At 34.7% G+C, this 23,914-nt stretch overlaps 1 protein-coding gene and 1 long non-coding RNA gene across 2 annotated transcripts in view; both read right to left on the minus strand.

Moving 5' to 3' along the window:
• ERGIC2 (ERGIC and golgi 2) overlaps positions 1-23,687 on the minus strand; it is a 42,782-nt gene extending 19,095 nt beyond the window's left edge. The window contains exons 1-8 of the mRNA XM_050748524.1: positions 23,624-23,687; positions 20,721-20,829; positions 14,184-14,326; positions 12,764-12,872; positions 10,898-10,944; positions 9,544-9,614; positions 4,333-4,373; positions 47-148 (exon numbers count right to left, since the gene is read on the minus strand). Coding sequence (XP_050604481.1) covers positions 47-148; positions 4,333-4,373; positions 9,544-9,614; positions 10,898-10,944; positions 12,764-12,872; positions 14,184-14,289 — 476 coding nt within the window. The 5' untranslated portion in view covers positions 14,290-14,326; positions 20,721-20,829; positions 23,624-23,687. The remainder of the gene's footprint in view (positions 1-46; positions 149-4,332; positions 4,374-9,543; positions 9,615-10,897; positions 10,945-12,763; positions 12,873-14,183; positions 14,327-20,720; positions 20,830-23,623) is intronic.
• LOC126930929 (uncharacterized) lies at positions 6,721-9,537 on the minus strand. The gene is made up of 2 exons (XR_007717714.1): positions 7,606-9,537; positions 6,721-7,564 (listed from the first exon to the last, which is right to left on the minus strand). It is a non-coding gene; the product is annotated as an uncharacterized LOC126930929 (long non-coding RNA).
• Positions 23,688-23,914: the final 227 nt, after the last annotated feature.

Here is a 23,914-nt window from a genome sequence, read left to right on the forward strand (position 1 = left end):
AGTAAATTCATAATAAACAGTTGCACATTTAAAATACAGATCTCACCTTGGTGGAAGAGCTGTTGATGCACTTTTAAAAGCACTTTTAAATATCACATCTTGAAGTGAATGCTCTTCTTGTAGCCTACTCTGAATCAGCTGCAGCATCCTAAATAAGAAACAAGCAATAGTTTAGAACTATAGAAAGGTACACAAAGAGAGCTGACACTTATTCAAAAATGACAATGTTTAGCTGACTTAGCTAAACCATACATTTATTATTACAGGATTTCATATTCTAAAATAACATACCAAGTTTTCTTTGGTCATTTCCTTGAAAGCAAGTGAGGCAGGGCGGCTAGAGGTCTAATAGCTGAGCTCCATAAGCCTGTTTGATCCTATCAGTAATGGATGTGCAGTCAGGACCACCAAAGTAGGGCTTCTACTCACTTAAGTATCTAATCTTTCATGCATACATGCACAATTACAAAATTCTTTTCTTTGTCAGACACTGAACGAAATAGTATAGATACAAAGAGTAAGACAAATAAGGGACTATACAATAGACTTGATGGACCTGAAGTGGTATGTTACTCAGCATAAACTCATACCACAAGTATCTCATTTTCATTACAAGAATTTCTCTCTCTACAATACTTCTACCATTGAGCTGTGTTAACTACTACAATTTTCAGCAATAACTTTGTGTCATTAGATGTAGTACTATTTTATCTCTTTTAATTCTATTTCTTTAAATAACTTATATTCCAAGTCATCTGTAGTAAAGTTCAAACTTGGTAAGTACAAAAATTATACACAGTGGGAAGGGAAGAATAAACAAGAGGAGCACAGATAATTCTAATAGCAGTGAAATCATTCTGTATGGCAGTATGGTAGATACATGTCATTATACATTTGTCAGAACTCACAGAATGTACGTTCAACACCAAGAGTGAACTCTAATGTAAACTATGGTGATGATGTGTCAACACAGGTTCACTGATTATAACAAGTATATCCAACCTGATGCAAGATGTTGATAATGGAGGAACCCATAGGGGGATGGGTATATGAGAACACTACTTTCTGCTCAATTTTGCTGTGAGTCTAACTACTCTAAAAGAAAAATACATATATATAACTTGGAAAAAAGTTATAAACATAGGTACTCACAAAAAGAAAGCAATTGTAAATCTCATAATACTTTACCATCCCACCATAATGATAAAAAAAGCACTTTCCAGATGTGCAAGCAGAAGATTAAAAACTCACACATCATCTATCTAGAAAATTAGTAAAACAGGCCTATTTAAAATAACAAGTTATATTTATACTGTATAGTTTGGAATAAAATAAATCCGAAATCTAGACATAAAAAGTAGAAACCAGAAAGGTTCTGTCCAGGGTTTGAAATTTACAGTTAAAGAGAGATTAACTGTGATCCTAAATATTTTAGGAAAGTATTATAGAATATCAATTGAGAGAAAATTTAAATCTCTTAGAAAATTCCAGAAGTAAAGAACATTTTGGTATGCACATTAGTTAGGAAGATATAAACCTTGGGTATCTCTAGGCCATTCAAGAGCTATTCAATAATTTTAGAATCAGAATGTGATAATCTAGGATGCTTCAAGAAGCCAGATCCCATCCTCAGATTCAGACATTTGAAGACTTAAAATCTTTGGATCCAATGCCAGCAGAAATGGAAATCTTCACATTTTTTTGTGTGTCTTGTATATTGAGAGTTCAACTTTTTTTTTTTTTTTTTTTTTTTTTTTTGAGACGGAGTCTCGCTCTGTCGCCCAGGCTGGAGTGCAGTGGCCTGATCTCAGCTCACTGCAAGCTCCGCCTCCCGGGTTCACGCCATTCTCCTGCCTCAGCCTCCCGAGTAGCTGGGACTACAGGTGCCCGCCACCTCGCCCGGCTAGTTGTTTGTAGTTTTAGTAGAGACGGGGTTTCACTGTGTTCACCAGGATGGTCTCGATCTCCTGACCTCGTGATCCACCCGTCTCGGCCTCCCAAAGTGCTGGGATTACAGGCTTGAGCCACCGCGCCCGGCCGAGAGTTCAACTTTTGAAGCACAGCAGTGATCAAGGAGTTTGATGACAACAAACTATACATACATGTATATGTATGTATGTATTATGTGTGTGTTTATGAAAAAAATTTCTGCCTTCACTGTGTCAATAAATATCCCAAGCCTATATTCCACACATGAAGGTATGCAGAGAATACTATGATGGCAAATTTATATCACCTTAAGAGTAGAAATACAATCTCTTCTCCCACTTATTACTAGTTTCGAGCATTGAAAAAAATTCTAAATGAAAGGAGAAATCTCACTTTAATGTTTCTGGATCAAAGTAAAGTATTTCATCTGTGGATGGCTTTCTACTAAAAATTCTAAGAGCCCAGAGACAGCTAACATTCAGTGCTTTTGTTCACCGACATTCAATTTCAACTTTCATATAAAAACTCCCTCAAGTGGTAAAACTGGAAATTAAAAGAGAAAGACCCTTGGAATATACTTAGGGACTAGAAAAAAAAAATGGATAAAGAAAAAAAATTTGGAATAATCTTAAACTATATAAAGCCTTTATAAGTGCAAGACATAACCTAGAAAATAAAAAGCAATATATGGGGGGTGGGAGACAGAAGCACTTATAACAAAGAACTATTTTCTTTAATTTAAAAATAATTCTTACAAAAAAACTAACCAGCAAAATAGGCATATAGGCAAACATTTTCACAAAAAAATATAAATGAGGAAAAAAACCCCACAAAGACAGTCAATTGATTCATAAAGAAATGTTAATTAATAAAAGCATAGTACCAATTTTCACCCATCAATCTGGCATATATTTTTTAAAATTCTAGGTATTCCCATTGTTGGTGAGGTTGTACAGAAACAAGTACTCTAGCCTTTTGGAGTATAACTGAAATAATAATTTGGGAGGACATAGGCACTATCAAAATGTTAAATATCCTGAGAGAAAGAAATTCTATTTCTAGAAATACACAAACACACAAACATATACACAATTAGGTTCAAGAATGTTCACTGAGTATTGTTTTTAATATTAGAATTCTGAAAGCAATCTAAATACCCATCAATAAGGATCCAATTAAATAAACTACAATCTATCCATAAAATAGACCATTATATATACAGAAATGAGTTCAAAATATCATGTTAGGTAGAAAAAAGCAACTTAATTCTATATATATATTTCTATATATAAATAATTATGTTTTTATATGTAACACATTATAAAATATATAAATATATTATAAAATATATAATGAACATATAAACTTATATATTATAAAATATATAATATACTCATATATATCAGAACTATATAGAATTATATACTATATAGATTATATGTAAGAATTATCATAATTTTGTATATATACACAGAAATATATATAATATACATATTATATACATACACACAAAATGTCTGTCTAGAAGGCTACCCAAGAAACTTATTACTGGTTATTACTGCTAATCAGTGGTATTAGTTTGCAGAAAGAGAAGGGGGCTTTTACATTTACTTTGTATCTAGGTGCTCAATCTTTTGGCTTCCCTGGGCCACATTGTAACTATAGCTGATGAGTTAAAAAAAAAAAAAAATCACAAAAAACTCGTAATTTTTTCCGAAAGTTTACAAATTTGTGGCCGGGCACAGTAGCTCATGCCTATAATCCCAGCCCTCTGGGAGGCCGAAGTGGGCGGATCACTTCAGTTCAGGAGTTCAAGACCAGCCTAGTCAACATGGTGAAACCGTCTCTCTCCTAAAAACACAAAAAATTAGCTGGGCATGGTGGTGTGTGCCTGTAGTGTGCGCCAGCTACTAACGAGGCTGAGGCAGGAGAATCGCTTCAACCTGTGACGCGGGGGTTGCAGTGAGCCAAGACTGCACCACTGTACTCCAGCCTGGGCGACAGAGTGAGACTCTGTCTCAAAAAAAAAAAGTTTACAAATTAGTGTTAAGCTACATTCAAAGCCTTCCTGTAGGGCCGCAGGCTGGACAATCTTGCTTTACATCATTTCTATTCAAATTGAATTTTTAAAATAATCATATATTACTTTTGTAATCAAAAAAATGTTGATATCATTTTAAATAAAAACTAAAACTTATGAATCAAAGTTTACCAGAAAAAAGATTATGCATGACTTTAAGATCTGACAGTTTTTGAAATTGTAAAGATTATATTATATACTAAATTCTGCTAATAATTCATCCAAAGAAATCCCTAGAGAAATGTGTTAGTCCATAAATAGTTTACAATAGACAAAATATGACTTAGATTTCCATGGAGCACAACACTTTGTTCTCTTATTACCTCTGCCACTCTTTCTGCTGTGGTGAAAGATCAAATACTGCCTGAAATGAAAGAAAACATAATCACTAGCACTGTCAAATTATATTGGCTTTTACACTACAATTTTAAAATTTGTTCTTTGAGCAAGAAACATAAACTTAGAGTGTTGTTAAAAACAAGTATTCATGGTTTACATTCAACTTCTACTAAGTCAAATGTGCTATCTTTACTGAAAAATAGCATAAAGAAATTTTACAAATCACAAATATTTTCCTGTTAAAGTTATCGACATTTACAGGAATATATGCAAGTTGACAATTTATCACATGTACAAAACGGTATCTTAGGGCTTAAAATCATTTAAATGATGCTAGCATGAAATTCACAAGTATTGGGGGTAGAAAATGACATACAGAGTTATATTCAAGCATCCAAAGCCCAAATTCTTGCTGGTAAAATACCATAATAAAATCAACAATTTTTGAAATGAGTTCAAAAATAGCACAGTAATTCCCAAATGCATTGATCAACAAAGAACTACTTAAGAAATTTTATCTAGGTATGATCAAAGTCAGACTTGGCTACTTGTAGAGTCAGAGAAAAATATTCAAACTTCCCATAGTAGCTATATCCACAATTTAATTTTGCAACAATAATCCACTTTTTGGCCGGGCATGGTGGCTCTCACGCCTGTAATCCTAGCACTTTGAGAGGCCAAGATGGGCGGATTGCCTGAGCTCAGGAGTTCGAGACCAGCTGGGGCAACAAGGTGAATCCCTGTCTCTACTAAAACAAAAAAAAATCAGCAAGTGGTGGGCTCCTGTAATCCCAGCTACTTAAGAGGCTGAGGCACAAGAACCGCTTGAACCCAGGAGGCGGAGGCTGCAGTGAGCAGAGATTCTGCCAATGCACTCAGTCTGGGTAACAAAGTGAAACTCCGTTTCAAAAAAAAAAAATCCACTTTTCTAGTCCTAGTTCACAGCACTACTTCTGTGACTTTTAAATTTAATTTTGTCAATCTGGAACCTGCCTCTCCCATAACTGTGAGCCTCATGTCTAAGTTTTATACAACAATATGCTCCAAGTTAAATTGTCCCAATCTTTCTGATGTTTCCTTTGATTATACCTCCTGATGAATTTGCCTAAAGCAAGCTACCAAACCTTTTTCACATTATAGCACACAAGGAAAATGCTAACATCTAAAAAACACACCAATAAGGCTGTTTGCAGTTACTCTCCAGCTAATGTATAAATAAAATGATTGCCAGTGGGGACTCTATGATTCTTCCTTTGAATTCTATAACCTTTGTACAATGTTTACTTAGCACAAAGGTATAAAGAAACTACTTTGCTAGGCCCTATGCTAATTCATTTTCTCACTTAACCTTCTTAACAACCTGGCGAATTTGTTACTCCTCTTCCCTTTTTACATAGGAGGAAGCAGGAGCTCAAAAAGTTACAAACTTTCCAAAATCACAGAGAGTAAGTAACAACCAATACACAAATTCAGCTCTATCAGATTCCTTACTTTCCCACCTTTAAAAATTTTTTCTTGTCTTTAAATAGTAACTAAATGCAATAGAAATAGTAGAATAGTAACTATCATAGCACATTGTATGATCATGGCCTGTAAACTAGCAAAGTTATCAGGGCTAGGTTTTTAATATTCAGAGTACATATTAAAATAATGAATGAAAAAATATTTAAGTTAAAATTACATTTTTAATAATTTTATATTAAAAATAATAATTCTTAAATACTTTTATATAAATTAGGACAAAGGAATGAATAGTTTCCTAAAAGCATTGTTAAACACTTTAAATATTACTGATGAAAAGTATACAATTAAACAATTAGAAGTTCTTAACTTTCTCATTAAGATACAACTTTTAATTATAACAATTTAAATAAAATCTTCCTGCTCCATAAACTACTGGAAGAGATGGCAGAAACTGTTTACAATGAAAACAGTCAACAATACTGTCCCAACTGCATAATTCTAACATATCACTATTGCCTAAAACCTGCAAAGCATTTTATAATACATTTATGAGAACTACAAAGAAGAAAGAATGAAATTAATGATTCTCAAAAGCTTAAAATCCAGCTAGAAAGACAAGAGGTGTAGGGGGAAAAAAAAAAGATAAAATCAGGCATCTCATAAATGTCAAAAAAAAAAAAAAAAGTGACCACAACAGTTAGAATACGGACAGAATGCTTTAACAGTGTAAGTGACTTTTAGAGGATACATTCAGGATTATAATACAGAAACATGTAATTCTCAGTGTCCAAAAGAAACATAAAAATGAGGATGCAATCTTTATTATCATCTTAAATCATTTAAAATTAACATTCATATGTTGGAAACTTTCATGAATTTATACAAGACCACATACAAACGAAACCAAATTGAGAAAGAGCCCAAAACAAGTTTATTTCATAGGATAGAAAAACCCATGTGAAAGGGATTTTCCCAGTTCAGAGCAACAGAGAAAATGGGTAATAAAAGATAACAGCAGAAAGATACAGGCAGTCATGCTATAATCCATAAAACATACCTACATATTCTTGCCGTAAAATAAATCTCAAAAAGTCCCTCCTCAACAGAATGGAGAATCCAGAAATTAAGCTGCACACCTACAGCCATTTGATCTTTGACAAAATCAACAAAAACAAGCAATGGGGAAAGGACTCCCTATTCAATCAATGGTACTGGGAGAACTGGCTAGCCATACGCAGAAGAATGAAACTGGGCCCAGATCTTTCACCATATACAAAAATTAACTCAAGATGGGTAAAGATTTAAATGACCTTAAACTATAAGAATCCTAGAAGAAAACACAGGAAACACCATTGTGGGCATCAGTCTTGGAAAATAATTTATGACTATGTCCCCACAAGCAATTGCAACAAAAACAAAAATTGAAAAGTGGGAGCTAATTAAACTAAAGAGCACAGAAAACAAAACAAAAACTACCAACAGAGTAAACAGACAACCTACAGAATGGGAGAAAATAGTCACAAACTTTGCATCTGATAAAGGTCTAATATCCAGACTCTATAAGGAACTTAAATAACTGAACAAGCAAAAAACAAATAACCCCATTAAAAAGTGGGCAAAGGGCATGCACATACACTTCTCAAAAGATATACAAGTGGCCAACAAACATGAAGAAATGCTCCATGTTACTAATCATAAGAGAAATGCAAATCAAAACCACAATGAGAGGCCATCTCACATCAGTCAGAATGGCTATTATTAACAAGTCAAAAAAGAAAACCAAAAAACAAAACACAGATGTTAGAGAGGTTGTGGAGAAAAAGGAACACTTATATGCTGCTGGTAAAAATGTAAATTAGTTCAGCCAATGTGGAAAGCAGTTTGGAGAGTTCTCAAACAACTTAGAGTATTATTCAACCCAGCAATCCCATTACTGGGTATATACTCAAAGGAAAATAAATCATTATATGAAAAAGACACATGTACTCCTATCTTTATTGCAGCACCATTCACAATAACGAATACATGGAATCAACCTAGGTACCCATCAATGGTAAATGGGATAAAGAAAATGTGGTATACATGCACCAGGGAATACTATGCAGCCATAAAAAAAGAACAAACTTTTATCCTTTGCAGCAACATGAATGCAGCTGGAGGCAATAAACCTAAGCAAATTAATGGCAGGACAGAAAACCATATACCATATGTTCTCATTTATACCGTATGTTCTCATTTATAAGTGGGAGCTAAACCTTGGGTACTCATAGACATAAAAATGGCAATAACAGAAAGTGGGGACTATTAGAGAGGAGAGGGAGGGAGAAGCGAAAGGGCTGAAAAACTATTGGTTATTATGCCCAGTACCTGGGTGATGGGATCAGTCACACCTGAAAACCTCAGCATTATACAATATACCGAGGTAACAAACCTGCACATGTACCCCATGAATCTAAAATAAAAATTGGAAAAACAGTACCTCTTCAAAATGATAAACAAAATAAGGTAAGAATGGCAGAAAATTAAAAAAAAAATAGTTAAAGTTAAATAAGTATTCTTAAGATAGTATAAATGCAATACAAATATTAAAGTATCTAATAATAATCACTTAGATCAAAATAAGCAGATAATAGTGTAGTATGCTGTCATCTATGAATCTGTAAGGTTACTAAGCTCATAAAAAATTACTTCAAAATCAGTTTTTTTGAGTGGCAAAACGGGTCAGAAAGTAGAGTCAGAGTGGCAATAACAAAGTTACTGCTTCTGTAGAAATTTCTATTTAAAATGTATATGTCAAAAGGCATATATCAAGTTTGTAGCTGTAAACTAAAATTAATTCAATAATCAAAACTGGCCAAGGACTTCATTTTCTTTCCTTTAACCCCATACATTCAGTACTTCTATTCCCCGTCCTTCACCTTCACTCTTCATTTTGCAAATTTGCTAAAAGAAGGGTTCACAATTGTCAATGATTTAAAAAAAAGGAACTCAAGAACGCATGTGTAAATACAAGTACCACCACGCCAACAAAGCAGTCCGCAACTAAAAGTTGCTGAGGTCCTCATGCTTACTCTCAAAAGCTTCTTTAGGGCTAGTTCTGATCATGACTCGTTATCACCGTATCTGCCACTGAAATGTGAAGATATTTTCTGATAAATCAATGATGTTATATTCAACTTGTGCTTTGAAGATAATAAGAAAATGTCAGCATTTCACACACTGTGGGAAATAGAGGCATAAAGGAGGAAGGGAGTAGTAATGCCCATTCTCCTCTTAGAAAGATACTGCTTTATTCTTGACTGTAAGAGAAATACAGTTCAAATATTTTAAATACTTAAATTTGGTAATAGTAGAATACAAACTGGACATAAAAGTGCCCAAATCACTAGAGAAAAAGAAAAAAGCTCATCACTATATATATTAGAAGAAAAGTGAAAAGGAAACTACTGGAAAGTAGTAACAAAAATATTAAAAAAGGTTATAAAACAGACTTTAGACACATCCAAACTACATCCGAAATGTTAATAATGGTCACCTCAAGATTCTGGTATATAACCTAACTTTTCTGTTTTTCCCCCTAAATTTATTATAAAGAATATGGATTACTTTTGAAACAAAAGAATTATACTAAAAACTATTTCAGACAAAACTAAAAAGCAACTATCAAAATTGTCTTCGAGGGTACAATTCCTCAACCCATGTATTTCAAAAAACCTGTGAATCAAACTTACTGGTTCATAAACTAGACCATCTGCAGATGCAACCATTGTTTCTGCTAAATCCAATACATCCGCTCCAACATCTGCATACAGAAAAGAATTAGAAGTTTTACATTCTATGCTTGGCGGCAAACCATCCCCAATATAAACAAATTACGACAACTAACAGAAAACTCACCAAGCCAAAAACAAAACCAAAAAAAACAAAAAAAACTCACCAAGTATGTAGAATCACTTCCTATATATTTGTCGAAAAGCTAAAAGTAGCCTTATATAGCTTTGGTGGAGATTATTCCAAAATGTAATAATGTTTTTTCTACTTCTTACCCAGTAAAAAAAAAAGATAATTCAAGATCTCATTTAAAAAGGATAAGCGTTACTGAATTGAAGATCTTTGCAAATACTGGCAAGAACTTAATCACAAGTACTAAGTGGCTGCTGAACAAAATATTAATTCCCAGAAATATTTTTAGAGATTAAAAGAAATCTTAAAGCAAAGCTACAAATCAACAAATAGGAAATTTTATTTGGAAAAGGCTAAAATTTAACAGTATGCAAACATCCAAAATAAGGCAGAATATCATATATTCAGAATTACCACTAACTACAAGTTTAAATATAAAGTATTTTTTTATCTCTTAAAACCACTAACATAAGGAAAACTATATTGAAAAGAAAAGATTCAAGGTCATTCTGAGATGAAATCTCACAGAAAATAACCTCTAATTAATTGGGTAAAATTATTTCATACTTCTAAAAATGTAAAAATTTTCTGAGTTCTTGGTCTGTAATATTTAAGCAGTAACTCATAAAATATTTTTCATGCAAAAGCATCCTTATTTTTGAAAACAGTATTGATTCAAACATTCACTATGTGGCATATTAGCATTGTTCCACTTCTACTAGTAAAACCAAGTGAGTCCAGTGAAGAAAAAAAAAGGGTAACCTATCACCATTAACTTAAAAAAACTGGATCTGTATTTTTAAACACAAGAGTAAACATAAAGGGTCGTAAACTGAAACAGTGACATGAGGATATGCTTGTGAAACATGGGTATAAAAGCTAGTACTCCAAACAAAAAGACAGAAAGCATGTACATAAACTAGAAAGCTGATTCATAAACATTTCCTCCAACTTTCTTTTAATTATACTAATGTGAAAGTTTTATCTCTTCTCTTTATGGAAAAGACACTTGAAGAATATAAGCTGAGAAGTAAGACAATTTACATTATTAAATAATATCACAGTAAAACTTTAAAATATTATAAAGGAAAAATAAAGTACAACCAGTGGTTTTTATTTTTGATTGGCAATTGTTTGAACCATAACCTACATGTGGATTCAGCAAGTTGAAGGTGTACTTACACTGACACTTCATGGCAACAGTAATATCTATATTGATTCTCAATTTGCTGAAAGACAAAATATTAAACATTAGAACCTACCAATTAATCAGCAAACCATGAGAAATATAAATCAACTGACCTATTAAAAACTTGGATTTCAAGTAGAATTATGTCGATTAGAACTTGAATTGCATTTCTCATGGCCAAAACAAAGGCTCTTTAAAGTACAAGTTCTATTTGCCCTTATTCCAAAAGCCTTTCTGACTTCACAGGTTTTGAACACAGTATCCTTTAATAATGGCAACTCTATAATCAATAACTCTAAGCAAGCCAGAAAAAAGTCTTAACCTCTTAACCTCTATTTACATAAACTTTCGATAGAATGTTCCTTTAAGAATGTAAAACTCTCAAAATCAAGAATTAGGAATTGTCTTTCTTCTCTGTTTATCAAATACCATATATTAAGCATGATGCTAGATGTCCTACAAATATTATCTTCTTTATTCCATATCATGGAGCTATAAATGGATGGCTTCACAGATTTTCAAGAAAACCACTAGTGTTCAGGGTAGTATAAATACCTGGATTAAGATCACATCACCATTAAAGTGCTATACTGGAAACTAGGTCTATGTAACTCAGGATAAATGCAACCAAACTACCAAAAGTAAATCACCTGATGCTTAAAATTTTTCATGGCCTTTCATTTTCAAATGATTTGATCAAATCAATTTTCGAATACCAGAATGAAGCACAGTGAATAACAGACTGGCTATGATCAAATTCAGTGCCATGCTTTCTATCAAAACTTTTTTCTGTGTAATAATTTTCATCTGATTTTAAAAAAGGAATTACAGATTTTTAGACCTTCATAAAGTCTTAAAGTCATCTAGAGTTCAAACTGTGCTCCAAATAACCCAGGAGTTTAGGCTCAGGAGATTAGGAACCAGGAGTAGGCCAAGTAGACAAGCTTCCGCATATCCTCACCATGCTTATGTGGCGAACTATGTAATACATAAGACTTCATTTGGAATAAAATGAAGTATTGCATTGGTGCTGAAAACAATAGCAAACTCTTTGAAAACCAATGCTATCCTGAATAATACATTAGAGATGAAGAAACTGAAGTCCAAAAGAAATCAGTGGTGTGACCTGCCCAAGGTTACACAGCAATTTACAAATGTTGACTAATTTAATTCTCATAAACCTCTTGAGGAAGATACTATAATTGCTGTCTGTACTTTACAAAAAAGGAAACTGAAGCATACACAGGTACAGATTTAGTAAGTTCCCTAAAAGTATGTAAATGGCAAACCTGGATTGTAATTGAAAACTAAATGTGTCTTCCTATTTGGTACAATCTTAATATTAGAAACCTATTATCTTCATTCTATTGAAGAAATCCGAATAATACAAATGAATAGATGTAAAGTGTATGATTAAGGTACTATATTTTCAAAAGTTTAAAATCTTATTTGCATAAACATTTAGCTTAGGTATAATTTATAGATATCAAGTCATAAGGGTATACAATGTATCCTTAGATAATTTATTTTCCAGCTCACACAGATCAGTTAGGTATTTCAACCAGTTTAAAATATTAAACAATTTCCACAATATACATATCTAAGGAAAAATATTCCCCTAACTTTCTGAAACAAAGCATGCTAAATCAAAGAACCTCAGTTTTAGAATTCAACCACTATTTAAATGATTCTAAAAGGTTTCACTTAATGCATGCAATTAATGAGAATTTTTCAGGATGATTTCTTCAGAACTAAAACAAACCAAATCTAGAAGGTTATACTTTTTCTTTTTTAAAAGGTATGCTCTTTTTAAAACAATTTGAATCTAAAGGTATTTCAAGAAGAAAAAAAATGATTACCTAGAAAAATCCTTGTCTACTTCGTACTCATATTTCATCCATGTATCTTGATATACTGAGAATTCCATTATGGTTAATAAAGCCATAGTTGTAAATGCTATTAGAGAAACTGGGAAATCCAACAACAAAAGAAAAACAGAATGAAAACAATAAAAAAAAAAAAAGCAAAGAACAGGAAACTAATTTAAGTGAGATTAAATTTTCAAAAGAAAAAGCCTAATAATGTAATTTCTATTTGAATGAATACTATAGAAGGTTTTTATTCAAAATGTTTATTATACATTTTATCTAATACAGCTCAAAAGTTAAGGTTTAATATACACAAATATGAACATAATCATTTGCACTACTAAGAAAGCATTTTATTTCTCCAATTTTAAGGGCATCTCTCACTAAGTAGATTTGACAAAATTTGTATTTTCTTATATACAGCAGTGTCACTGATAGGATAAATGATGAAAGTAAGCATGCCTTATAGTACAAATTTGGAAACAGTTGCTTCGTTATTAAAAATGCATCCATGTCTATAAATATAAATTGTATATCAATGTATGTAAATTGGGCTATAAGCCCAATTTAAAACAAAAAGCTAGCCTAATTTATCAGATCCTGAGAAACCACAACAATCTGTGTGCCAGAAACTCAAATAACATCTCTAAGTAGCTAACAAAACTCTCTTCTACTTTGCAATCTCCTAAATATATCACCTCATTTACAGAACTGAGTAAAAGATCTGACAAAAAGAAAATACATTATATAGTACAGCAAAATACTTAAAATAGATTTTGCAAGAACTTGCACTATTTTCATTAACAAAACATAATCACAAGTGAATCAGAAATAGTAAGCAACTTATTACCCATTTTACAAAATAAAATGTCAACCTAATTTGAAATACATTATTTTACTAGCTCTTCATGGGAAAAGAAATTATACGGAATATTGTTATAGTTACACATTTCTCTTATATATTTCATTATTTATTTTACTTAATGGATACTTTTATCTGTACCAAGCACTGGGTCTAAGCATTTTATGAAAATATTAACAGTACGGTAACCCCTAGGAGGTAAATACTAGTATCATTCCTATTTCATAGAAGAAACTAAGATAGATAGATTTGAATAACTTCCTCAAGGTCACATATTTAGGAAAGGACAGCAAAGCAGTAACATTGGTTTAATGTATTAAGTTTTAATAAACACTGCCAAAGGCACAGATGGCACTGAGTTGGAAGCTATAAAGAATATTAATAAGAATAAGTGAGAGCCAATAGAGTGGCATGAAGACAGACAAGTTACGAAGTTACTACAGAATTCACTGATAAATTCTACCTCATGGCTACATTTCTATATGTTGTTGACTGGATCACTCAGAAGTTGTACTTACTACAACACTTTTAATGTGAACTGATACTCACCTGTACCTCCACTGGCTGAAGTCTCTACATAGCTCTCAGGAACCTTCGGAAAGGCATCCAACTCTTTTACCAAACTTAAAGTTTTTTTCCGATTCAGTCGCCTCATCTTCAGGAAAACCTTCCTCTTCCTTCATATAGTCATGCTAAGGAATAAATAAATTAATGAATAAATGAATCCTTTAAAGAGAAAAAATTTCTCTTTTTTAATATCTTTAAATTGAGGATAACTGACAAATGTCCTTACAACAACTTAGCATTCTCATCCCCCCCTTAAAAAAAAACATAGTATTTATCCACACTAATCCTTTCCCCATTCATGCCCTGACAAAAACTACTAATGGAAGGCAATTTAAATACAAAAACATATTAAATAGCAAGAAAAAAGTGAAAAGTAATTAAATCACATTAATAATGTCTAAATACACAAATTAAGGTAACGTTTTCTATTAAACCAAAAACTGTATAAAAATAATACACTTCCAATAATGAATGACAGTGAAGTAAAATGGCCTGCTCATACATTACTAACAAGAATATAGGCCGGGCATGGTCGCTCACGCCTGTAATTACAGCACTTTGGGAGGCGGAGGCAGGTGGATTACCTGAGGTCAGGAATTTGAGAGACCAGTCTGGTCAACATGGCAAAACCCCGTCTCTACTAAAAATACAAAAAATTAGCCAGGTGTGGTGGCACGTGCCTGTAGTCCCAGCTACCTGGGAGGTTGAGGCAGGAGAATCACTTGAAGGCGGAGGTTGCAGTAAGCCAAGACTGTGCCACTGCACTCCAGTCTGGGTTACAGAGTGAGACTCCATCTCAAATAAGAAGAAGAAGAAGAAAGAAGAAGGAAGGAGGAAGGAGAAAGGAGGAAGGAGGAAGGAGGAAGAAGAAGGAAGAAGAAGAAAGAAGAAGAAAGAAGAAAGAAGAAGAAGAAAGAAGAAAGAAGAAGAAGAAAATATTTACCACTCCTCTTCTAAGTAAATGCCCGCTGAGGAATGTATCCTATGACAATAACCTGGGGTTTTAACCAATATTTGATTATGAGGATATTTCTCACAGTGTTATTTTTAAATACTGAAGACAGAAACAAACCCATGGTATCCAATGTACAAATTAAGGTGAAGAAATGCATCTTCATGTAACCATTGAAAATCTTTTTTTTTTGAGACAGGATCTTGCTCTGTCACCCAGGCTGGAGTGCAGTGGCGTGATCTCAGCTCATCACAACCTCAGCCTCCCTGGCTCAAGCAATCCTCCTTGCCTCAGCCTTCCAAATAGCTGGGACTATAGGCATGCACCTCCACCCCCAGCAAATTTTTGTATTTTTTGTAGAGACAGAGTTTCACCATGTTGCCCAGGCTGTCTCAAACTCGTGGGCTGAAGCCTTCCACCCACCTCGGCCTCCCAAAAAAAGTGCTGGGATTACAGGCGTGAGCCACCACACCTGGCCTGAAATCTTTTATTAAAAAAAAAAAAATTAATGATATAAGAAAATAGTCATGATACAACATGAAAAGACTACAAGGTCACATGGGTTCCAATTTTATGGGAGACAGGAAACGATATATAAGAAACAAAACTGAACATCTATACACAAAAATGTTAAAAGTAGATCATGAATTTTAATTGCTTACATATAACTTCAGATTTACCATGTTATCTATTTTTATCATCAAAACATTATTTAAAAATTGGCTGCTTGCTATTCCCTTTTTATCAGTATGTCATCTACATCTAAAATTGTTATAAAGCCAATCAAATAACGGAAATCTTAGATCTTTACATAATTTTTATAACTGATTTATAAATAATACTATAGGTAATATTATAAAGAATTCCCAGTAATCAAGGCTTTATTAATAAAATCAACACATAATACAATAAATTGTACAGTTGCAGAAGTCACTGTAAGAGAAATAATGTCTCTGGAAGAGAGCAGACAGACTCTGGATCTGAAATCTAATGGGTAGGATTAATATAAAAAGAACAGGCAAAAGAAAGAACATTCATAAAGAAAAAGAAGGGCCAGAGAATGAAAAACCGGCAGTAAACATGAATACTGTCTAAAAGAACGAAGTTCTGACCAGGAGCTCTACTTATCTGTCCAGCAGGGAGCTACTACTCTAAAGTGGAGCTGAAAGCATTAATATGTTGATTTCCTCTGCCATTAAAGCCACCCAACTAAACTTCCCTTGCTGGTTCCACACTCACAAAGCAGCCTTCGAATTACGATTTTTTCTCATGCACTTAGTATTCTAAAGAAAAAAACAGATGATGTAGACAAAACAGATGACAGTTTCTGACCCCCATGTCAGTTATAAAACTGGTATTCCCACTGATAAATTAAGCTTCTGAATGTTTGCTATGTATATACCATGCTCATTAAGCTTGTTTAGCTGATAATCAAATTTATTTTCTGTACCTTTTTAGTAGTAATTGCACAAAAACTGACCCTTCTTCAATCTTTCAATTTCTACTTTTTCTGATTTGAGTAAAATATTAAATATCTGTATGTCTCTTCTCTTTAAAACAGAACTCTCCCTTAAAGACAAGTCCAACTCCAACAATACATCTCTGGCAGCACACCTACAGCCAACTTAAAAGAATGAGTTGTCCCCATTCATCTACTGTGACTACTTCCTCACCCAACTCTCACCTCTTAACTAAATTTGCTCTGAGCAAGGTAATTAGCTTCCTTAGTACTAACTGACAGACACTCCTCAGTCCTTATCTAACTACACCTCTGAGAAAATACACTGCTTATCACTTCTTTTACTTCTTGAAATACTCTCTTAAGTGATATCACATTCCTGATTTTCATTCTACCTGGAAGACCCTCTTTGGCTTACTTTGCAGATTCATCTTCCTCTCAAGATTCTGCACTAGGTCCCCCTCTTAACCTCCACACCTTCCCCAAATGATGGCCCGTTCCTTCCATTTCAATCTGCATGTTGATTTCTCCCAAATCTTGACTCTCAGCCCAAATCTCTCTGCAGATATGTATAACCCCTGCCTTCTGTTACCTTTTCATTTGGACATTCCAAACACAATTCAGGCTCAACAAGTCCAAAAATGAATACTTTACCCTGTCAAAATTATTCCTCCTGTATCTCCTACCTTAGTGATAACACCATAAGCTCAACTACACAAGCCAGAAACATGGGTTACAGCCTTAGACTTAAGCTATTTCTAAATTTCTCTTAAATCTGCCTGTCTTCTCTTCTTCAGGCCCACTAAGAAATTCCTTATGTCCAAGTACATTCCCAGTCCCAACTGCCACAATCTATCACTACATTGCTTCAACAACCTCTAATCTTCAACCTTCCAATTCTCTCTATATACTATAATAATAATCTTTTTAATACATAAATCTGATCATGTAATATTTCTCTTCAAATCTTTGTAAAACTTCCCTTCCCACTACACTTAAGAGCTTGGATTCTATCCTAACATGTTTTACAAAGCCCTTCAAACACCAGGTCCTGCTAACCTCTCTTCAAATCCAATCCCTCACAGTCTACGTTCCAACCATACTAAATCACTTTCAATTCCTTAAATATGCTATTCTCTCTGCCAGAAATATTTTTTCTTCCCCCTACCCCAGCTCTACATTTGACTAACTCCTACTTACTCTTCAAGGCCCAGTCTACTCATTTCTACCTTGAGCGAGCAGGGGGACAAAAAACCTTTGCATGGTCTTCAAAGTCTATCTGCTTCTAGAACGTTGTACCTTTATCACACTATTTCTAATTGCTTCTTTTTCTGTTCCCCCCACTGGATTGTTAGAGCAGGAACCATGTCTAACTTGATCTTTGTATTTCTAATGCCTAGCAAACAGGTATTCAACATTTATGAGAAAAGGAAGGAAGGAAAATTTCCCAGAAACACCACAGAAACACAGCTTTCAAATCACAGCAGTATGTCATACTTAGGTAAGCAAATATATAAAAATAAAAATAAGATCCACAAGAAGGATTTTTCTGTTGTCCTCTGTCCCAGGACCTAGAACAGTAGCCATCACATAGTCAGTATAACACTGTTAAATGAATAAAACAGTGAATTATATTTCTAAAAGTTTCTATAATGCTATATTTGTATAATGAGCTTTCTAAATGCTCTTTTAATTTATATATAAGGATGAAGATATACAAGCAGCTAGTTTTACTAATCTCCTAATAATACATACAACCTATTCAACACTCCTCCCTTGAAAGTCCAGCTAGAATATATTATGTGGCTCCCTACACATCTCTAGCTTCGTTCATCCCTATTTTCCAGTGGATATCACTCTAGCATGGAGCACCCTAACCCTCAGCTACTCCACCAGTCCCATTCCTGAAAGCTCAGCACTAACCCACCCCCAAGAAATTCATTCCCTTTTGAATACTTGCCAGCCTACTGTAAAAGTCACTGTCTGGCATAAACAAGGTATCCAATAACTTCTAGCTTTTCTAAAAGAAATTGCTCTATCTGCTCTCTTTATAAAACCTGACTTTCTGTTGGTGGCAGTTCCATTCCAATCCTTACTCATTTCTGAGACTCACAGGTTACAGAAGTGTCATGTTTTACCATATTTCTCAACCGTGAAGCAGATACTATTTTTAATCCCACTTTCTGATGAGGAAATGAGTCACAGAACTGTCAAATAATTTTCCCAGGTTACATAGCAGGTGGTAGAACTTGAAACTATGCTCCAAACCACAGTGCACACTGACTAACTTCCATACTTGTTGCTATATTCCATTAACGTCTGAATATATTCATAATTTCCTTAATGACTTCAGCACCCAGATCATTCAATATGATTCTCCCCCATTCCATTATCATCCTTTGGAATTCATGCTCCGATGGCATTCATCCTATAGCATTCATTCACAATAAAACCTTTTTACCACAAGCGCTTCTACTCTTGTGATCTCCATCTTAATTCTATGGAAAGCCACCCATGAGCAAGGTCAACCCTTAAAACTGTTCCACCTCTAAACTCCAAACACACTGACTTCCCTCAGTAGGAACTATCCTTTAAACTCTTTCCTAAGATAAATCTGCCCTTCATTTTCACTGGTGTTCTCAAATCCTTTTTATCCTACCAGATACCCAATTTCATTGCTCCCATTCCCACTCTATTTGCCTCTCTACTCAGTGTGGTAAGCCAGTTTCAAAAATGTGTTTGGAAATACCTCAGATCATCAATCCTTGCCAGAAATCATTGCTGTTCTGTGACAAAATTTTCTAGTCACAGATAATGTAGAAAAGAACTTTTAAAGCTAAATTTATTCAATTTTAAAATGTGTCCTTTATTGTGAGATTATTTTCTTCCTTTTTGTGCCAAAACAGCCTTTCCTTTATGAAATGATAAAACAGATATAACAGAGGTTGTTTAGTTTTTGGCTGTCTTTATTCAGCAAAATTAAAAAATGTAATTCTAGATCAGATTCCTTTGACCACTGGTTGGTGCCGCTATTCACACCTTGACAATCTCCAGTACTATGTCTGTTTTCTCTGATGTCTCTCCTTAAACTGCCTTGAATATTAAAAAACAAAACAAACATAAATAAACTCCAGAAAGTCACTGAAAACAGCTGGAGCTAAGACAAGACAGTCGTCCCTCAGTAACCATGGGGTATTGGTTCCAGGACCTCCCTTGGATATCAAAATTCTCAGATGCTCAAGTCCCTGACATAAAATGGTGTAGTTTTTGCATATAACCTATGCACATCCTGTTGTACACTTTAAATCATCTTTAGACTACTTATAAAACCTAATATAATGTAAATGCTATGTAAATAGTTGTACTGTTTAGGAAATAATGAAAAGAAAGGAGTCTGTAAGTATTCAGTATAGACACAATACTTGTTCGGTAGGCATGCAATTTTTCCTTTTTGAATATTTTCAGTCTGCAATTGGTTGAGTCCACAGATGCAGAATCCACAGATATGGAGGGGTGACTGTATTTTGAAAAACTTCTTAAGACATAAGAGACTACCTTTCATGTTGGAACACAGACATTATCAACACTCAGTGTAAGTAAAGTCACACAGTCTATACTTCATCATTGTATCCATCTGAATGAGACTATCAGATGCTTTACCAAAATTAAAATACAGAATTCATGAACTTTTTAGAGTCTCCCAATTAAGTTTAATTACTTCTCCAAAGAAAAATGAAGACAAAAGTTATTTCCTGCTACCCAAGTTTTGAGTTAACTTCTATTTTTAATATATATTTGGCAATATGAGAAAAATTTAATTGGTTAATACACATGGCCAAGGTGCGGTCTGAACTGTGTTAACTCACATCTTGATATGCTGAACAAGGTATGTTGAAGTCTCAACCTCTGGTATCTATGAATGGGCCTTATTTGGAAATATTTGGGTCTTTCAGATATAACTAATTAAGATGAGATCATACTGCATCAGGGTGCTCCAAAATCTGATGACCGGTGTCCTTTTAAGAAGGCCATGTGAAGACACACAGAAACACAAGGGAAAATGCCATGTGAAGACAAAGGCAGAGACTACAGTGATGTGTCTACAAACCCAGGCACAGTAAGGACTGCCCAGAAGCCAGGAAGAGTCAAAGAAGGATTCTTTCCTAGAGTCTTCAAGTCTTGCTGACACCTTGATTTCAGACTTCTAGCCTCCGGAACTGTGAGAGAATAAATGTCTTTTGTTTAAGCCTCCCAGTTTATGGTAAGTTATTACAGCAGCCCCAGGAAACTAATACAGACCATATAATTCAGGCTATCGCTGAATTTCAGAAATAAAAGGTAAAACTAAAACCTATCTGTAATTTTAAATTACTTGATCATATTGCATTAGAATACTTTACAATAAAAAACATTTTATAAGATAGCTTAGCTTTGCTTTACAAATACTAGATAGCAACCCCCCACCCCCCTCAATTGTACTTACTTTTACCTTAAAATTTGGACCTTTTACAACAGAGTTAAACGTTATATTTGTTTACTGCAACATAATTCAAATAAATCTAATGACATTCAAAGTGACAAAAAGGTTTACTTGGAAGCCAAGGAAGACAATATAAATGTGAGTTTATAATCAGAAAACCCTGATTACCTAGGCACTTACTAGTTGTGTGACAAGTGTGGAAAGATCCTCAACTTCTCAGAATCCTCTCTCTATAATTTTATTTTAAAAGATGGGGAGCAGGACATAATGGCTACCTCATAGTGTTTAATCAAGATAAAAATGAGGCATGTAATATCTATTTCTAATTCTCTGAAAAAAAAGCAAAGATTTGTAGGATATTTGAGATTTAGTTGTTAAACTCTTTGAGGAAAGTGGGAGAGTTATCTGAGATTAGTTGATAATCTCCTAAAGTTAGGATGGCATGAACTGATAGACTAAAAGTTAAGAGAGACTATAGAGTGATAATAGAATACTCTTAAAGTGCCTAGAAGCAATGTGAAGCAAGGACAAATACCATCCTCCTCAAAGAACTAGATTATTTCTAGTTCTAGAGGAACTAGTTCTAGATTAGTAGCTCTCAATAAAAGTATAGAAAATTAAAGTTAAAAAGTGTTAAGGAAAAGGTCAGGGACACATGAAATATATTTGCAACAGAATGAATGTTCTCAAAAGCAACGAGTATGGGGTTAACAAGGCACTCAGAGGGTAGATCTGAGCCACACTACGATGTGACTACACAGAGCAGTAGAAAGGAAGAACTTACGCTTCTGTTATTAAAAGAGGATAATAATTTAAGAAAACAAGCAACTGGATGATGGGCATTTAAGGACACATTAACCACACCAATCAGAGCGTTTAATTAATCTGCGGTTCAGAAAGATATTACTTTAAACAGTATCTTCTTCAGTCTACATTTTGACTAAGTAACAAGGCAACATTTTTAACTACAGATGTTAGAAAATGAAAATAAAAAATAACAAGAGCTAACATGCATAGAGTGCTTACCGTGTGCCAGTTATTGTTCTAAATGCTTCGTATGTTTCAATACATTTAATCCTCACAACCTTCCTATAAGTTAGGTATTATTATTTCATTTGGCCGATGAGGGAACGAAGGCACAGAGAGGTTAAATAATTTGACCACTATGACATTAAGAGGCAGAATTATAATAAATATTGGGAAACTGTTAAATAGGATTTTTAGCAGGCATTGACTGCCTAAAAGTAACTTCTAGTAAAGAAAAAAAAAAAAGCCACTTCTTTCACTTAAATCATCAACCCCCAAAGAAAGGAAATGTGTGGGTTGTTGTTGTTGTTTCCCCAACTGTTGTTGTTCCAGAATAGGCCTGATTTCCTTCGAGAGATCTTTCAAACTTGATATATTTTTATGATTTGTACCAGGAAGCCATTATAACACGCAACTGTACACTAAAGTTCACTATTATTAAAAAAAAAAAAAAAAAAAAATCATCCTCTCTCTATCCATCCCTGCACTGCCAACCCCCACCCTCCCACAAAAACAGAAATTTTTCCCTCATGTTTTCCACTAGAACCGGCATAATTACAACTTAAAGATATCAGCAAACAAATTAGGTAAATAACCATAAGTCTTTTTTCAGTGAACCATAAGTCTTTTTTCGTTCTTTATAATTGCGGTATACTACAGTCCAATGTATCAGGCTAGGCAATTAATTGAAATACTGAATTACAACTTCAAATGAATAAATCCTGTTTTTAACTGTAACTTTCATTGCTTCTGAAAACCAGTCTGGCAACATTTTAACAGCTATTATGTCACTTTGTCTTCAAGTCTCGGGTGCACTAAAATATCAAAGTTATTTAAACGTGTTTTCTCAAACAACGACCTGTCAACTCTATATACTACCGATAACCAAGGCTATTCACCACGAGTTGACACGTTGCCTTCGGAGGGTTTTCTGTGCGGGGGAAAAGTAGTGACAGTCGTACCTGTCTCTCAGCATCTCGCCCTCTCCTGCCCCTTTCTCATTTTCCGAGGCACTGTGCGAAACTCCTTTCAGGCGAGGCCAAGACTCTTAAAAATGAGACAGAGGGCAACGTGCTGCCACGAATGTGGTATTTGTCTGAATGGGGGTAGGGAGTCTGACATCCGGGAGGACTGGTACTCGACCGACTGGGATCCTACCCGCCTGCGGACTGGAGAAGCCACCGGGGAACCGCGCAGTGTGAGAAGCAAAAGGTCACAACCAGGGGCTATCGAGGAAGCACCTGAACTCCTTCGAGTTGCAAGACAGCACACGAGCACCCGGTCCTGGCAAAGGGAAGCTCCCAGTAGCATCTTTGCCTAGAGTCCTGCCAGTACCGCCCCCGGGGGAGGTGGAGAGGCTTCTCCGTCCGACCCGCTCTCCAGAGATCAATGAAGACAGGAAGCCAAGCCCATGACAGGCTCCCTGTTCCCTCAACTGCATTTATGCCCTAAGCAGCCCTGGAACAACTCAGGGAACAGCATCCAGCGGGGTTTCAGTATTTTACCTTGTGTTACGGTCCCAGCCTACCGCCATGTTTCACAGAAGCCCGGGTCGCCGGGGCTCCCGCGTACCCGGAAATACCGCGAGAACAAAAGCGACAATCATGGCTGAAAACGTCAGAAGAGAGACAACATAGGGTTCTCGCGATATTCCCTTTGCTTACGAAGTGCTTAGGGAATGAAGAGGCGTGGTTGAGGTAAAAGGGGCGTGCCTACACGGAAATGAGGTTGCAGCTTGTCTTAGGTGTAATCGCGCTGCCAGTTCGGTTCTGTTTCTATGGCAAGGGAGGGATTAC

The sequence above is a fragment of the Macaca thibetana genome, chromosome 11 (assembly GCF_024542745.1).
Source record: "Macaca thibetana thibetana isolate TM-01 chromosome 11, ASM2454274v1, whole genome shotgun sequence".
NCBI lineage: Eukaryota > Metazoa > Chordata > Mammalia > Primates > Cercopithecidae > Macaca > Macaca thibetana.